This window comes from Leucoraja erinacea, unplaced genomic scaffold, assembly GCF_028641065.1.
Source record: "Leucoraja erinacea ecotype New England unplaced genomic scaffold, Leri_hhj_1 Leri_154S, whole genome shotgun sequence".
NCBI classification, from domain to species: Eukaryota; Metazoa; Chordata; class Chondrichthyes; order Rajiformes; family Rajidae; genus Leucoraja; species Leucoraja erinaceus.
Genome location: NW_026575836.1, coordinates 13,118 through 29,823, shown reverse-complemented (window position 1 = coordinate 29,823; position 16,706 = coordinate 13,118). Strand labels below are relative to the sequence as shown.

The window sequence follows — 16,706 nt, the reverse complement described above, 5'->3', positions numbered from 1 at the left end:
CCCCCCCCCCCCCCCCTCTCCCCCCCTCCCCCCCCCCCCCCCTCCCCCCCCCCCCCCCCCCTCCCCCCTCCCTCTACTCTACCCCTCCCCCCCCCCTCCTCTCTCTCCCCCCCCTCCTCTCTCCCCCCTCCCTCCCTCTCCCCCCCTCTCTCTTTTCTCTCCCCCCTCCTCCCCTCCATTAGCGTGAGTGCGGGGGGGAGGGGGGGGGGGGTAGTTAGTGTGTGACGCTGCATGCCGCCTCCCCCCCACAACCACGCGTTGGCGGAACAGACCCAACGGGTCTGCACTTGGTCTAGTATTATTATAAAAGTATGATGTTAGTTTTTGTGAATCAGCCTTAATAGTCATTGCTTCTTCTAAAGGGTCTAAAAATATTGTTTGAAATCTATGTGTATATTTCTTCATAAAGTCACATATCTGTATATATTTAAAATATTGATTATCCCTCAGTTTAAATTTTAATTTAAAATGTTGAAATGATAACAGTTTGCCCAATTCATACATATCCCCTACTTTCCTAATCCCCAGTCTATCCCATTGTTGATATGTTTTGTCGATGAGAGATGGTTTGAATGCGGGGTTGTTCAATAGTGGGGTTAGTACTGATAGATTATTTAATTTCAAGGATACTTTTATTTGTTTCCAAATTACTATTTTATTGTGAATAATTGGGTACTTATATATTATACTATTCAATTTTATCGGTGAGAGCAAGATCGTTCCTGTATCGTGCGGATAGCACTCCTCTTTCTCCATTCTTACCCACTCCAACTGCTGAGTGGAACCATCCAACCAGTACATTATGTTCTTAATATGCACTGCCCAGAAGTAATACATAAAATTAGGTAATAATAAACCCCAACTTCTTTAGGTTGACACAAATGCTTTTGTTGAATTCTGTGTGCTCTGTAATCCCATATAAAATTAGTGATAGTAGAATCTAGTTTTTTGAAAAAGTATTTTGGAATATATATTGGGATCGCTTGAAACAAATATATTAATTGTGGTAAGAAAGTCATTTTTATAGCAATGATTCTACCTATCAATGAGAGCGGGAGCATTTTCCAAAATTTAATTATATCATTCAGTTTATTTAATAGTGGCATAAAATTGGCACTAAATAATGATTTGTGTCTTCTCGTAATTTGAATACCCAGATACTTGAATTTTTCTGTTGCAATTTTGAAGGGGAATTTTAGTTAGTGTAATATAGGTATAGTCAGTTTTAGCACCTATTATCATAAAATGCCTATAGAAATTTAATTGCAACCTGTATATTTTGTTGTGGATAAATTATATGGGAAGTGAGAGTGTTTCTGTACAATAGCAATAACAACCCATGCTACGGCCATGTTATGGTAATTGTTGGTCCTTCACAGAAAACATGCTTGCATCAATCTGTAGTGTGCATGGTTAAGCATATATGTTACCATGGTCCAGGATTTATTGACACAGGTTGATCATACGCTGAATAATGCAACCACATTTTAGTTTGGAAGTGGAATGAACTAATAGAAATTGCATTAATTGCAATGTGTAAAAAGAGTTGAGATACTGTCATGTCTTGATTGGTGGATACGTTTAGTTTGTGACTTTATTTGAAGCAGAAATAATATGTGAATGCTTCATTGAGTATAATTCCGACTGGTAACTACGCACTTCGTCCGAGCACATTATCGCACGAGTCATGCAAGCCATCTAAAATGACCACCTAAACTGTCATTTGGCAACCGAAAAAGCTGCCAAGGTGCCCGGCTGGCAACAGGGAAAAAAAGGTTAAGCGAGAGCCCTGACAAAGGGTCTGTCTCTGGTGTGTATTCGCTGGTGCTCCAGCAGGCTCCTTGTGTTCTTGAAATGCTTGCTGCAGCGGGAGCAACCCCCGTGAGCTGTCAAACTCCTCACCGCAGTACGGGCAGTCGTAGGGCTGGGCACTGGTATGCACGTACTGGTGAGACAGGACATGGGAGGCCATGGCAAAGCGCTCTCCATACACCGGGCTGGGGACGGGACGGTCGTCGGGCGTGTACCTGCTGGTGGGATCGCAGCTTGGAGGAGCGGGTGAAGCCCTTGCCGCACTAGGTGCAGGTGTAGGGGTGCTAGTCGGTGTGTGTGCGCTGGTGCACCAGCAAGTTGCTGGAGCGGGTGAAGCCCTTGCCGCACTGGGCGCAGGTGTAGGGGCGCTCGCCAGTGTGGGTGCGCAGGTGGTACAGCAGCTTTGTGGAGTGGATGAAGCCCTTACCGCATTGGGTACAGGTGTAGGGGCGCTCCCCGGTGTGGATACGCTGGTGCACCAACAGGCTGTTAAACTGGCTGAAGCCCTTGCCGCACTGTGCGCAGGTGTAGGGGCGCTCGCCGGTGTGGGTGCGCTGGTGCACCAGCAGGTTCCTTGTGCGGATGAAGCCCTTGCCACAGTCGCTGCAGGTGTAGGGCCGCTCCCCGGTGTGCAGGTGTCTGTGCTTCTTCAGGTCCGCAGCCGACTTGAAAGCTTTGCTGCAGTCGGAGCAGGTGAAGGGCCGCTCACTGCTGTGCACGCGCTGGTGATCCTGCAGCCCTGACAACCAGGTAAAGCTCTTACTGCAGGTGGAACAGCCGAAGGGCTTCTCGCCCGTGTGCACCTGCTGGTGGTTCTTCAGGACCTTCGCCGTCTTGAAGCTCTTGCCACAGTCGGAGCAGGTGAAAGGCCTCTCGCCAGAGTGCACGTGGTTGTGCTGCAGCAGGCTGTCGTAGCGGCTGAAGCTCTTGCTGCACTCCAAGCAGTTGAAGGGGCGTTCTCCTGTGTGCACCCGCTGGTGGATCTTAAGAACATTCGTAGTCTTGAAGACTTTGCCACAGTCGGAGCAGGTGAAAGGCCGCTCACCGCTGTGCAGCCGCTGGTGCTCCTGCAGCCCTGACAAACGGGTAAAGCTCTTGCCACAGGTGGAGCAGCCGAAGGGCTTCTCGCCCGTGTGCACCCGCCGGTGGATTTTCAGGCTCTTTGCCGTCTTGAAGCCTTTGCCACAGTCAGAGCAGGTAAAAGGCCTCTCGCCGGAGTGCACGCGGTTGTGCTGCTGCAGGCCGTCGTAGCGGGCGAAGTTCTTGCCGCAGTTGGAGCAGTCGAAGGGGCGTTCTCCCGTGTGTACCCGCCGGTGGGCCTCCAGCAGGTACAGCTTCTGCCAGGCCTTGCCACACACGTCGCACTCATAACGCTTCTCAATGTTGTGCCCCATCATGTGATCCTCCATCGAAGCTCAGCCCCTCGAAGCTCAGCCCGCACACTGAGCAGATAGCCGCTCACGTCCCCGTCTCTCCGTCCACAGCAACGTCCTATCCTAAACCCTGCAGGAGGGGAACACAAAGGGTCAACAAGCTGGTAAACAAGACATTACCATGAAGAGGCGGGGGTGTGGGGGAGGAAGGGGGTGAAGGGGAGGGGGAGGAAGGGGGTGAAGGGGAGGGGGAGGAAGGGGATGGAGAGGAGGGGGGTGAGGGGAGGAGGGTGAAGGGGATGGAGAGGAGGGGGTGAAGTGGATGGAGAGGTGGGGGTGGGGTGAGGAAGAAGGAGGGAGATCCTGCACCGTGCCGTCACACCCAATCCGAGGGGGAGTGCCGCTGCCGCACCGCCAGCTTTTGTGGGGAACGTGGATGGGTTACACCATGGCCTCCTGCCGCCAGATGGGCGCTACAGTCGGAGGACCAGAGACGCCCAGCCCTGACTCACTCACAACTTGCCCACGCCGGCCAACATGCCGCGCTGAGGAAATGTTATATAATAGAATTGCTCAGATAATCACTTTCGTGTAAGGAACCTATGTTAGGTTGCAAGAGAAGGGCTTGAAGTTGGGGTTTTCAGAAATACATGTCCCCACAAAGGAAAAAAATTCATAGAACGCACACAGGATAATAGATGGCTTATCATAGCATGGAAATGTTGATCTGAATAGGCATAGCTTTGTTTGCTTTGAAGCAACTATAACGCTGTAGAAGTTGTAAGCAATTTTAGGCACTATATCTGAGGAAGGATGTGCTGGCTCTGCAGAGGAGGTTTGCAAGGATGATTAATTAGTAATGTTGATCTATGATGAGCGTTTCGCGGCACTGGGCCTGTACTAGCTGTAGTTTAGAACAATGAGGGGGGGGGGGCCTCATTGAAACAGAGAATAGTGAAAGGCTTGGATAGAGTGGATGTTTCCACTAGTGGGAGAGTCTAGGACTAGAGGTAATAGCCTCAGAATTAAAGGATGTTCTTTAAGGAAGGAGATGAGGTGGAATTTTTTTTTAGTCTGCGGGTGGTGAATCTGTGGTGTTTATAAGAAGATTGCCCGCAGTTTCTCACAGACAGCCAGTGACATCACAATGGGACGTTGCCAATGGTAACGGCAGCATGAGGTTACTGCCCCTGTACCAATATCTGAAGGGGCTGCTCCTCAACTTCTGCTTGCATTTTAGTCCCACCCATGTCCTCTAGTATCTTTGCTCCCATCATCCTGGTGTTTGGACACAAGGCAGGTAGTGGGGAGTGCAGATTCAGAGGGGGGTGGAGGGATTTCCCTGATGGTCTGCTCCTGGGCCTGGTCGAGATGCCCATTCGCGGGTCCAGGCAGCGGGTGGTCGATGGTCACACCAGAGTCGGCTCCCTCCCCTCTTCCGGACCTACGTCCATGCTCGCCTGTACGTGTAGAGGGAACACGCAGTGTCCATGGGGACGCTGGAGGCCTTCCGTCAACACAGGTCGCAGCGGGGGGAGGAGAATGCTGAGCACTGCCATTGAGGGGGAGAGAGAGAGAGAGAGAGAGAATGAGAGTACCCACAACCTCCCCTACACGTCGAGTCCACACTGCCTAACCCCTCATCGCCCCCACACCCATCCCAGTCTCCCTTGGCCCCCTCAACCCCCACATCTCCACCCCCCGCACTCCGCCAACCCCCCCCCGACAATGCCTCCATAAATTCCATAATTTTCCATGTGGGGGGGGTAATGGTGGTATTGGCGCCGGGGGGTGTACAGAAGCCGCGCCACCTCCCCCCGCGTTGGGGGATAGGGCCCAATGGGTCCAACTTGATCTAGAAAGTATATAAATATCATAGTTATTATGGAACAGAATATAGCATGTTGTTGTACAATATAGCCTTTGTTATGGAATAGAGCATAGAACAGTCCAGCACAGGAACGGGCCCTTCGGACCACAATGTCCATGTTGAAAAAGATGCAAATAACATCCAGTTTCTTCATATTATTCAATGATTTTTATCCAATGCATGGAAAAGGCCGTTCGGCCCACCTTGCCCACCCTTTCCAGCTTGACAACATCTTTCTTATAATACGGTGATCAAAACTGAACACAATACTCTTCACTCAATGCTCTGACTGATGAAGGCCAATGTACTGAAAGCCTTCTTGACCACCCTGTCTACCTGTGACACCACTTTCAAGGAGCTATGTCTCTGCAATTGAATTTCGATCACAAAAATAACCTGTTTTTAAAAACACAGCAGGCATCTCCTCCACACCGCGACGTTTAGGTCAATTATCCACAATAATAGCTGGAGTGAACAAGAGACTATGCATCTACACGATCTATTCCTCTCATGATTTTACTCATCACCCATCATCTTCCTGTGATCCAAGGAATAGTCCTAGCCTACACAACCTCTCCCTATAGTTCAGACCCTCTAGACCTGGAAACATCTTCGTAAATCTTCTCCGTGCCCTTTCCACCTTGACGACATCTTTCATAGAAACATAGAAAATAGGTGCAGGAGTAGGCCATTCAGCCCTTCGAGCCTGCACCGCCATTTTATATGATCATAGCTGATCATCCAACTCAGTATCCTGTACCTACTCAGTATACTGTACATTACTATCCTGTTCCTAACATAGTGACCAAAATTGAACATAAAACTCTAAATGTGGCCTCACCAACGTCTGATACAACTGCAAATGATCGCCCAATTTCTATATTCAATACTCTGAGTGATAAAGGCCAACGTGCCAAAAGCCTTTTTGACCACTTTATCTACCTGTGATGCCACTTTCAATGAACGATGTTCCTGTACTCCAAATGAGACAAAAATCTGAAGCCTCCTTTTGATCTGGTATTTTGTTTGGTTCACATGTTTGATCAATGGCGTTTTATTATTAATGTTTAGTGTTCTATGAGTAATTCGTAATTGTCACTGTATGTCATGTTGTCACTTGTGGGCAGAGCACCAAGGCAAATTCCTTGTATGTGAATACTTGGCCAAAAAACGTATTCATTCATTTCAAAATGCAAAACTTCACATTTCTCTGTAATAAATTCCATCAACCATTCCTCAGCCCACCTGGCCAATCGATCCAGATCCTGCTACAAATTTTCAATTATTTTCAATATTATTTTCAATAATTTTCAAATCTGCAAAACTATCCACTTTTGTATCATCAGCAAACTTGCCAATCTTGCTCTGAATGTTCTTATCCAAATCATTGATGTAGATGATAAACAGTATTGGGACCAGCCCCGAACCCTGAGGCACACCACTAGTAACAGGCCTCAAGTCCGAGAAGCAACCTTCCACAATCACCCTCTGCTTCCTTCCTTAGAGCCAATTTTCTATCCATTTAGCTATCATTCGTTACATGTCATATGTACTGACAGTGGAACAATTACATTTGCACAGTGCAGATTTACAGGCCTATTAACCCAATATACATAGATACCATGCAATAAACAAAAATTCAATAAATTAATAACACCAATATTATTGCATAAAAGCCCAGCAAGTGCATAAAATGTTGAGGGGAATAGATAGAGTTTATTGTGTAGATGGGGCATAGAAACATAGAAAATAGGTGCAGGAGGAGGCCATTTGGCCCTTCGAGCCAGTACCGCTATTCATTGTGATCATGGCTGATCATCCACAATCAGTAACCCATGCCTGCCTTCTCCCCATATCCCATGATTCTGCTAGCTCCAAGAGCTCTATCTATCTCTCTTTTAAATTTGTCCAGTGAATTGACCTCCACTGCCTTCTGTGGCAGAGAATACCACAAATGCACAACTCTCTGGGTGAAAAAGTTTTTCTCATCTCAGTTTTAAATGGCCTCCCCTTTATTCAGACTCTGGTTCCTGGTTCTGGACTCTCCCAACATTGCGAACATTTTTCCTGCATCTAGCTTGTCCAGTCCTTTTATAATTTTATGTGTTTCTATAAGATTTCCTCTCATCCTAAATTCCAGTGAAAACAATCCCAGTCTTTCCAATCTTTCCTCATATGACAGTCCCACCATCCCAGGGATTAACTTTGTGAACCTACGCTGCACTGCCTCAATATAAAGGATGTCCTTCCCCAAATTAGGAGACCAAAACTGCACAAAATATTCCAGATGTGGTCTCACCAGGTCCCTGTACAACTGCAGAAGGACCTCTTTACTCCTAGACTCAAATCCTCTCGTTATGAAAGCCAACATGCCATTAACTTTCTTCAGTCTGCTATACCTGCATGTCTACTTTCAGTGACTGGTGTACAAAGACACCCATGTCTCGTTGGACTTTCCCTCTTTCTAATCTGACACCATTGAGATAATTATTTGCCTCCTTGTTCTTGCCACCAAAGTGTATAACAGGGCTCGAAATTAACGGTAGCCCGGGTGCCACTGACCACTCCTAAACGGCGAGTCATTTTGCCCGGCTTGGCAACTTGGTTTATACTGAAGATAGACACAAAAAACTGGAGTAACTCCGCGGTTCCGGCAGTACCTCTGGAGAAAAGGAACGTGACATTTTGTGTCAGCGACGGTTGTGGGAAAGGTGCTAAGTGTGGTGTGACGGAGGGTCAGAGCGAATGACGGGCCCCGCACGGCAGCAGCAGCAGCGACGGCTGCTCCATCTCCTCCTCCTCCCGCACCCCGTCCGGCCTGATAACGGCCGCTGCTGCCACTCCGCCAACGGCACTTTCAAAACAGACCCTTGGAGGAGGGAGGTGTCGGTCAGTGGTGGAAGGGGGGGGGGGGGGGGGGGGGGGGGAGAATAAGGATAGTGCGCGGTGATTGGAGGAGGGAGACGTGCCAAAACACTCCCGGGTAGCCCTGCACCGCAGCCAGGATCGATCCCGGTCTCCGGCGCTTCAATCGCTGCCAAACCGCCACTGGACCATCCCAGTCCCCACCCAAGAGCCCCCACACGCCCGGGGGTGACCAGAGGCATCGGGAGTCAGACGGGCGTGGTGCCCCCAGGCCCACAGCCAGCGCAGAAAAGCAGCGCCAAACCCAGCTCACTCTGCCTGTCCCGCCAGGTTAATCAGGTCTGGATTGAGACAGGGCTGCAGGCGAGACAGGCAGAGTTGAGCTGCATTTAGCGCTGGATTGAGCTGAAATTACCGTTCACAGAAGCATCCCGCGTGTGAGTGTGCGCATGCGCGCGCGGCCACCAAGATATTCCGTCCGCGGTCCCCTCCATATTTTGATTGCGATTTCCGTGCCTGACAGGTGTTGTCCGAGGAGCGCTGGCCTTCCTTCCCACCTCCTCTGCTCCTTCCTCCCGCTCCTTCTCTCTCTCGTATAACCATATATAACCATATAACAATTACAGCACGGAAACAGGCCATCTCGGCCCTACAAGTCCGTGCCGAACAACTTTTTTCCCTTAGTCCCACCTGCCTGCACTCATACCATAACCCTCCATTCCCTTCTCATCCATATGCCTATCCAATTTATTTTTAAATGATACCAACGAACTTGCCTCCACCACTTCCACTGGAAGCTCATTCCACACCTCTCTCTGAGTAAAGAAGTTCCCCCTCATGTTACGCCTAAACTTCTGTCCCTTAATTCTGAAGTCATGTCCTCTTGTTTGAATCTTCCCTATTCTCAAAGGGAAAAGCTTGTCCACATCAACTCTGTCTATCCCTTTCATCATTTTAAAGACCTCTATCAAGTCCCCCCCTTAACCTTCTGCGCTCCAGAGAATAAAGACCTAACTTATTCAACCTATCTCTGTAACTTAGTTGTTGAAACCCAGGCAATATGCCCCCTCCACTCCCCTTATCCTGAGCCCCCCCCTCTCCATCCCGCACTGATCCCCATTCCTGCCTCTACTCAGTCCTCACTGACATCCCGTGCTCCCCCCCCCCCCCCCCCCCCCCCCCCCCCCCCCCCCATCCTTTCATCCTGCACTGATCTCCCTAGCCACCTCGCATTGATTCTCCTGCCACTCCCCATCAATCCTACACTGGTCCCCCAATTCATTCTGTACTGACCCCACTTCCCATCCATCCTGCACTGCTCACCACCCCCCCCCCCCCCCCCCCCCCCCCCCCGACCCTATTGTGCTGGAAATGTCTTCAGAGCTAACATTGACTATGTTTGATAACGGAATGCAATCAAATATGTTTTAATTCCCAATGGTATTATTTGTTTTAATCCATAAAGATGGATTAATTAAATTGTGAACACGCGAAACATTAAAACCTCAGTGTTCGATTGTCACTGACACGTTATTCCAGAATTCATTTTAATGGCAAATCAATGCTCTTGATATGGAGTATCAGTACTGTAGTTATTTAATGAGCAACATTCACAACTATATGTTGGATTTATCCAGGTTTTACTTCTACAGTCAGTCATATACATCACAAATTTGGTCAGGAGATATTTCAGTTGAAATTTTAACGTTAATTCTGAAGTGAGAATGATGGAAAAAGCGTTTATCAACAATTTAAAAAAAAATGTTGCTTACAAACTGGGTATCTTCATTGCCACATACATCTAATCTGAATGTCCGGTAATGTGGTGCCTTGACACCTTTAAATATATTACCAAACATTTGCTGCATTTATGTCCTTTGGCCATCTCTTGTTAGTTAGTGTAATATTTAACCTGTCAGATGGGTATAGTCAGTTTTAACAGCTATTATCATAAAATGCCTTTAGAAAATTCCTTGCAGCCTGTATATTTTGTTGTGGATAAATTATGTGGGAAGCGAGAGTGTTTCTGTACCAACAGCAATAACGACCCATGCTATGGTCATGTCATGATAATTTTCGGTCCTTTACAGAAAACATGCTTGCATCAATCTGTAGTGTGCATGGTTAAGCATATGTGTTATCAAGGTCCAGGATTTATTGACACAGGTTGATCATACGCTGAATAATCCAACCACATTTTTGTTTGGAAGTGGAAAAGAAATAATAAAAATTGCATTAATTGCAATGTGTAAAAAGAGTTGAGATACCGTATTATAATTTTGCTGCATGTCATTGTGGTATATATCATGTCTTGATTGGTGAATATGTTAGTTTGTGACTTTATTTGAAGCAGAAATATGTGAATGCTTCATTGAGTATAATTCCGACTGGTAACTACGCACTTTGTCCGAGCATGCGTCATGCAAGCCATCTTAAATGACCACCTGAAATGTCATTTGGCATCCTAAAAAGCTGCCAAGGTTGCCCGGCTGGCAACAGGGAAAAAAAGTTAGGCAAGAGCCCTGGATAACTTCTCATTTATCTGCATTATACTGCATCTGCCATGCATCTGCCCACTCACTCAACCTGTCCAAGTCACCCTGCAACTTCCTAGCATCCTCTTCGCAGTTCACACTACCATCCAGCTTTGTGTCATCTGTAAATTTGCTAGTGTAACTTTTAACTACATCATCTAAATCATTAATATATATTGTACATAGTTGCAGCCCCAGCACTGAGCCCTCCACTTGCAATTGCCTGCCATTCTGACATGGACCTGTTTATTCCTACTCTTTGTTTCCTGTCTGCCAACTAATTCTCTATCCATGTCAATACCCTACCTCCAATACCATGTGCTCTAATTTTGCCCAGTATTCTCCTGTGTGGGGGCTTATCAAAGGCTTTCTGAAAGTCCAGATACATTACATCCACTGGCTCTCCTTCATCCATTTTACTTGTCACATCCTCAAAAAATTCCAGAAGATTAAACAAGCAGGATTTCCCCATCATAAATCCATGCTGACTTGGACCAATCCTTTTCTGCCATCCAAATTTACCATTATTACTTCTTTAATAATTGACTCCAGCATCATCCCCACCACTGATGTCAGACTAACACATCTATAATTCCCCGTCTTCCCTACTTATCCAGAAATAGTTAAATTTGCAGCTATAATAGTAACAGCCATACCACCCACTCACGTCCGTGTGGAGACTGTAATCTGCACTGAAAATAAATAAATCAGATTTAAGGGCTTCAGTGAAAGAGAATCTGGCAGAAACAATTCTGTTCCTAAGAACATTATTAATAAATTTTAGGTATGTACTTTTGTAGCAAACTTAACTACCTATGCATTTACTTTTAATTTCTATTGCATATGAGATTTTTTTTTGTCATAATTTAGCCATTTAGCTCATACCTGTGGTCTTAGTTTAATAAATTTTGGAGTAATGCTTTTATAATTTTTATAATTCAATCGAATTTTAATTTTGTCATGGTCCTTTCTGTCATTTTTTTCTTTTAGCAAAACAAATGGTTTCTATTTCAAGAATAAACATTAACAAAAACCCACAATAGCACAGCTACAACCATTTGACTCAAAACTTTATGGACATGGGTTTAAATGGCAGCCTGATGATTCATGTAGGTATGTTACAAAACTTACCTTCAGCGGCGCTGCAATTCTGCCACTGGCCGTGTGCGCGATTTTGGCGTGTTTGAGGGGGGGGGGGGGTTAAAACGGGTTTTTTTTTTCCGACCTGGTCCTGGATTATATTTGTTGGAGTGCTAGATGTTGTTCCTACGGCCGTTCGGTTTTTTAAAAAAATTCACCAGAGAAGTTAATCGCTGGAATGATTTTAAAATCAACTTCTGAAGCCGCCAATGCCGACAACGGGGACGGATTTTATGGAGGATTAGGTAAAAGAAAGTAGTTTATTTTCATGTATAAAAGTGTTTCTTAAGATGTATTTAATTCACATTTTAAGTTGCGAAACGGTGATTTAGTCCCTGAACGAACCGGCAGTGTATTTGCTGCAGATATGGGGACTAAATTCACCGCACCTGAACGTTCCAAGTGGTCCCGTTCCAGAAAATCCCACTCGCAAGCTGATTTATGGCCATTAATTTACAGGTATTAAACATTAAATTCCTTCCATTTGGCCTATAAACCCATGACATTGCGATTTTAAAATTATGTTATATTCTGAATTCTTGTGAATGTTATTTGGACACTTAGGTTATTTAAAAATGTTAATCTATTCTTAAGAAATGGATAGATGTTTAGATCTAGTAATTGAATTTTGTAATTAGCTACAATTAGGTAACTAATTAATTATCTGCTTTAATTTCAAGTCATCTAAGTAAGATTGTTTCATATTTGTTTCAGAATGCTTCTATCTATAATAACTGAAAATGTCTTTCAGTTCTCTTAAATGCTAAGAAAGTTATGGGCTTTTAAATGTTCTCGATCACAGCTTTTGTGTTAAGTCAATGAAAAAGCAATAGGGAATTAATTCACTTTAATACTGAAGATATGAAAGTGAATTAGGTGTCAAATTAAACTTCTTTTTATGCTTCATCTGATGGGATAAATTAAAGACTTGATTTTTTTAAATCTCAAAATGTTGTAACGTTGCTAATTCGTGTGGTTCTTATGAAATACCAACTTGTGTAATGTCATCACAGCAGATTTAGAATTATTTTACCGAGGGGTCGGGGTCGGATGTTTTGCGTCCGACTCCGCAGCCCAGTTTATTCCTCTCCCCTGTGTGTTTATAACATTATTTACCTCAGGTCTCCCCCAGACCGGGTTTATTCATCCAGACTTGTAGTTTATGTCGAGATTTACCTCAGGTCTTTTCCAGACCCGGTTTATTTCGCTCCGCTGCTGATTTATAACGTTATTTACCTCAGTGAATAAGAGGGGTAGGTTTATAACGAGTTTGTCCCCAGTTTTCCCCACAGACGTGTAGTTTATGTGGTGATTTACCTCAGTTCTCCCCCATATTGATCCTATCCCGCTCCCCTGTTGATTTATAACATTATTTACCTCAGCGACGCCACCAACTGCCGCTTCTTCTCCGCCGCCATTTTCATCCGGTCGAGGAGAGACTCGGCCCGGGGCGGATCCGGGACCGTCGGAAGAGCGGCCATCTTGGTGAGGGCAGGTAAGGTCGGCGTCGCTGATTGATCGGCAGTGGGCGGCAATCTGGGTGAGGGATTGACGGTGGGCGTCTTGATTAAAGATCTTATAGCTCCGCTTCTATCTATAATAACTGTAATAACTATAGCTCCGCTATAAGATCTTTGCTCTTGATTAGAGGTTGACAGCGGCCCTCTTGGTGAGGGGTCACCGTCAGTGGCGCTGGTTGACGGCGGCCATCTTGTTAGGGTCTCGCCGTTCATAACGCCATCTTGAGAAGGTACCAATGGCCCACAAACTTGTGCTCCATTCTCCCCTCTAAACCTGTCTTGTCCACGCACCTGTCCAAACGTCTTAGTTTCCAACCCTTCGCCCATCAGTGGAATGTGCTTCATGCGCCTGGGACCCACACAAAACTGGTCATATCAACAAACTAGAAGGGAGAACTGCAGAGGAAACCAGCACACTTTTGCATCGGGAACTACAATAGAGGTAGCAGTGTCACCCAGATGCTGTTCAATTCAAATTCAATTCAATTCTATTCAATTCAACTTTAATGTCATCGCACAAATACAAGTATGAGTACAACAAAATGCAGTATTGCGTCAGTCCGTAGTAGTTGTACATAAAGAAATTTAAAAAAAAGAAAGAGAGAAGATACAGAATAATCAAAAAAATACAGAATAATTAAACAATGGGGACGGAGGGACCGGAGAAATCTATCGGCGGGACTCCGAGTTCAGCAATGTGATTGTATCGTTGTAGAAGCTGTTCCTCATCCTACTAGTACGTGACCTGAGGCTCCTGTACCGCCTCCCTGATGGGAGGAGGGCAAACAGTCCATGGTTGGGGTGTGAGGGGTCTTTGATGATCTTCCCAGCCCGTCTCAGACACCGTTTTCGGTGGGGGGCATCCATGGCAGGGAGCGGGGCACCGATGATGTGCTGCGCGGTTTTCACCACCCATTGTAGTACCTTCCTGTCCGCAGCAGTGCAGCTGCTGTACCATACCGTGAAGCAGGTGGTCAGGATACTCTCTGGTACAGCGGTAAAAGTTGGTCAGGATCCGGGGGGACAGGTGGGCTTTCTTGAGCCTCCTCAGGAAGTAAAGGCGCTGCTGTGCCTTTTTGAACAGCTTGGAGGTGTTGAGGGACCAGGACAAATCCTCCGAGATATGTACTCCGAGGAATTTATAGCTGGAGACGCGCTCCACCTCAGTCCCGTTTATATGGATGGGGGTATAACTGCCTCCTCTGGTCTGCCTGAAGTCAACAATAATCTCCTTCGTCTTCTTGGAGTTGAGGACGAGGTTATTGTTGGCACACCAGGCTGTCAGGTGCTGGATCTCATCCCTGTAGGCTGACTCATCGTTGTCGCTGATCAGTCCTACTACCGCGGTATCGTCAGCAAACTTAATAATGGCGTTGGATCCGTACTTTGGGATGCAGTCGTGGGTGAAGAGGGAGTAGAGGAGAGGGCTGAGCACACAGCCCTGTGGCACTCTGGTGTTCAGTGTTATAGTGGAGGAGATGAGGTTATTGACCCTAACAGACTGTGGTCTGTTAGTGAGGAAGTCCAGTGTCCAGTTGCAGAGGGAGGTGGAGATGCCAAGTCCGCTGAGTTTGGTGATCAGCTGGCGGGGATGACGGTGTTAAAGGCCGAGCTGAAATCAATGAACAGCAGCCTGATGTTGGAGTTGTTGTAGTCCAGGTGGGTCAGGGCAGAGTGTAGGGCCGCCGATATGGCGTCCTCTGTAGACCTGTTGGTCCGGTAGGCAAACTGATGGGGGTCCAGTGTGGGGGGGAGGCAGGCTTTGAGGTGCCAAGATCAGCCGCTCAAAGCACTTTGCAATGACAGGGGTGAGTGCCACTGGGCGGAAATCGTTGAGACTCCCTGTAGCTGACTGTTTGGGCACTGGCACGATGGTTGATGTCTTGAGGCAAGTGGGGACAACACCCTGGGCCAGTGAGAGATTGAAAATGTTGGTGAGGACTGGGGATAGTTGTCCAGCACATGCCCTAAGCACCCGGCCAGGGATGCCATCGGGACCGGCAGCTTTGCGCTCATTCACCTTGCTCAGTGCACCTTGTACAGCAGAGGTGGAGAGGCTGAGAGGTTGTTCATTCGGGGGTGGAGCAACTTTAATGGCTGGGGTTTTGTTGTCCCGGTCAAAGCGAGCATAGAAGTGGTTTAGCTCGTCAGGGAGGGTGGCGTTGTCTGGGGGAGGGGTGTTAACTTTCTGGTAATCGGCAAGGGATTTAATTCCTTGCCACATGCGCCTGGGGTCAGAGTTGTTATGGAAATGCTCCTCAATCCGCCGTTTATGATTGAGTTTAGCAATCCTAATTCCCATTTTCAGATTGGCCCTGGATGAGCTGGATCCCTCAGCGTCGCCAGATCTGAAAGCGGCATCACGAGCCTTCAGTAGGAGTCTGACCTCCCTGCTCATCCATGGCTTCTGGTTATGGAAGGTCTTTATCTCCTTGTGGGTAGTGACATTATCGGTACAGAATTTTATATAGTCCAGAACTGTTGAGGTGTACGAGTTGATGTCCACTTGTGAATTGAAGGTGGACAGAGTAGCAAAGAGACTCCAGTCTGTCTGCTGAAACTGCTCCTGTAAATCAGAGACAGCCCGACCTGTCCGACCTGGAGTGGGAAACGCTGGAAACAAGAAGGGCAAGGAATAGACTAGCCATGTTATATAAGATTCAAAAGGGGATCTTGGGCAGAACTGCAGATAGATACATAACATACTCAACAGAAAGGAGAACAAGAAAGAGAAACAATGTGCAAATGGAAACCCCATTCGCCAGGACAGATATTTATAAGAACTCTTTCTTTGTAAAAAATATTAAGGGAATGGAATGAACTAGACAACAATATAGGAGGGCGTGAGTCTCACGCTTTGAGCATGAGACTCATGCCCTCAAACAAACTCTCACGCCCTCACGCTCATCAGACATTTCTCACGCTGAGTGGTGAGAAATTTTGTGATCAACGAAAATTTCAAAACTCGGATAAACTGCATGGTCCGCGGGTGCTGGAGAGCCGGGGCTGCGGGAGGGATGGAAGCAGAACCAGCGGAGAGTACATCTATTGCGTCCGCTGCTCTAGATGTCAGCAGATCTATATCGGTGAGACCAAGCGGAGGTTGGGCGATCGTTTCGCCGAACACCTCCGCTCGGTCCGCAATAACCAAGCTGACCTCCCGGTGGCTCAGCACTTCAACTCCCCCTCCCACTCCGCCTCCGACCTCTCTGTCCTGGGTCTCCTCCATGGCCACAGCGAGCAGCACCGGAAATTGGAGGAACAGCACCTCGTATTCCGTTTGGGGAGTCTGCACCCCGGGGGCATGAACATCGAATTCTCCCAATTTTGTTAGTCCTTGCTGTCTCCTCCCCTTCCTCAGCCCCCCTGCTGTCTCCTCCCATCCCCCAGCCTTCTGGCTCCTCCTCCTTTTCCCTTTCTTGTCCCCACCCACCCCCGCCCCCGATCAGTCTGAAGAAGGGTTTCGGCCCGAAACGTTGCCTATTTCCTTCGCTCCATAGATGCTGCTGCACCCGCTGAGTTTCTCCAGCTTTTTTGTGTAACCAGCGGAGAGTACAGATGCGGGGAGCCGGGACTGATGAGTTTGCGGCGC

At 47.1% G+C, this 16,706-nt stretch overlaps 1 protein-coding gene across 1 annotated transcript; it reads right to left on the bottom strand.

The window, feature by feature from the left end:
• Positions 1–1,568: 1,568 nt before the first annotated feature.
• Positions 1,569–15,805, bottom strand: LOC129715958 (zinc finger protein 271-like). Its single transcript, XM_055665844.1, has 3 exons — positions 15,704–15,805; positions 12,972–13,576; positions 1,569–3,315 (listed from the first exon to the last, which is right to left on the bottom strand). The coding sequence occupies exon 3, from the start codon at positions 3,219–3,221 to the stop codon at positions 2,097–2,099; it is 1,125 nt and encodes a 374-aa protein (XP_055521819.1). The 5' UTR covers positions 3,222–3,315; positions 12,972–13,576; positions 15,704–15,805; the 3' UTR covers positions 1,569–2,096.
• Between the last annotated feature and the right edge of the window lie 901 nt (positions 15,806–16,706).

Excerpts from the sequence above, each read along its gene's own strand:
- LOC129715958 (XM_055665844.1), bottom strand. The coding sequence starts at position 3,221 with ATGGAGGATCACATGATGGGGCACAACATTGAGAAGCGTTATGAGTGC.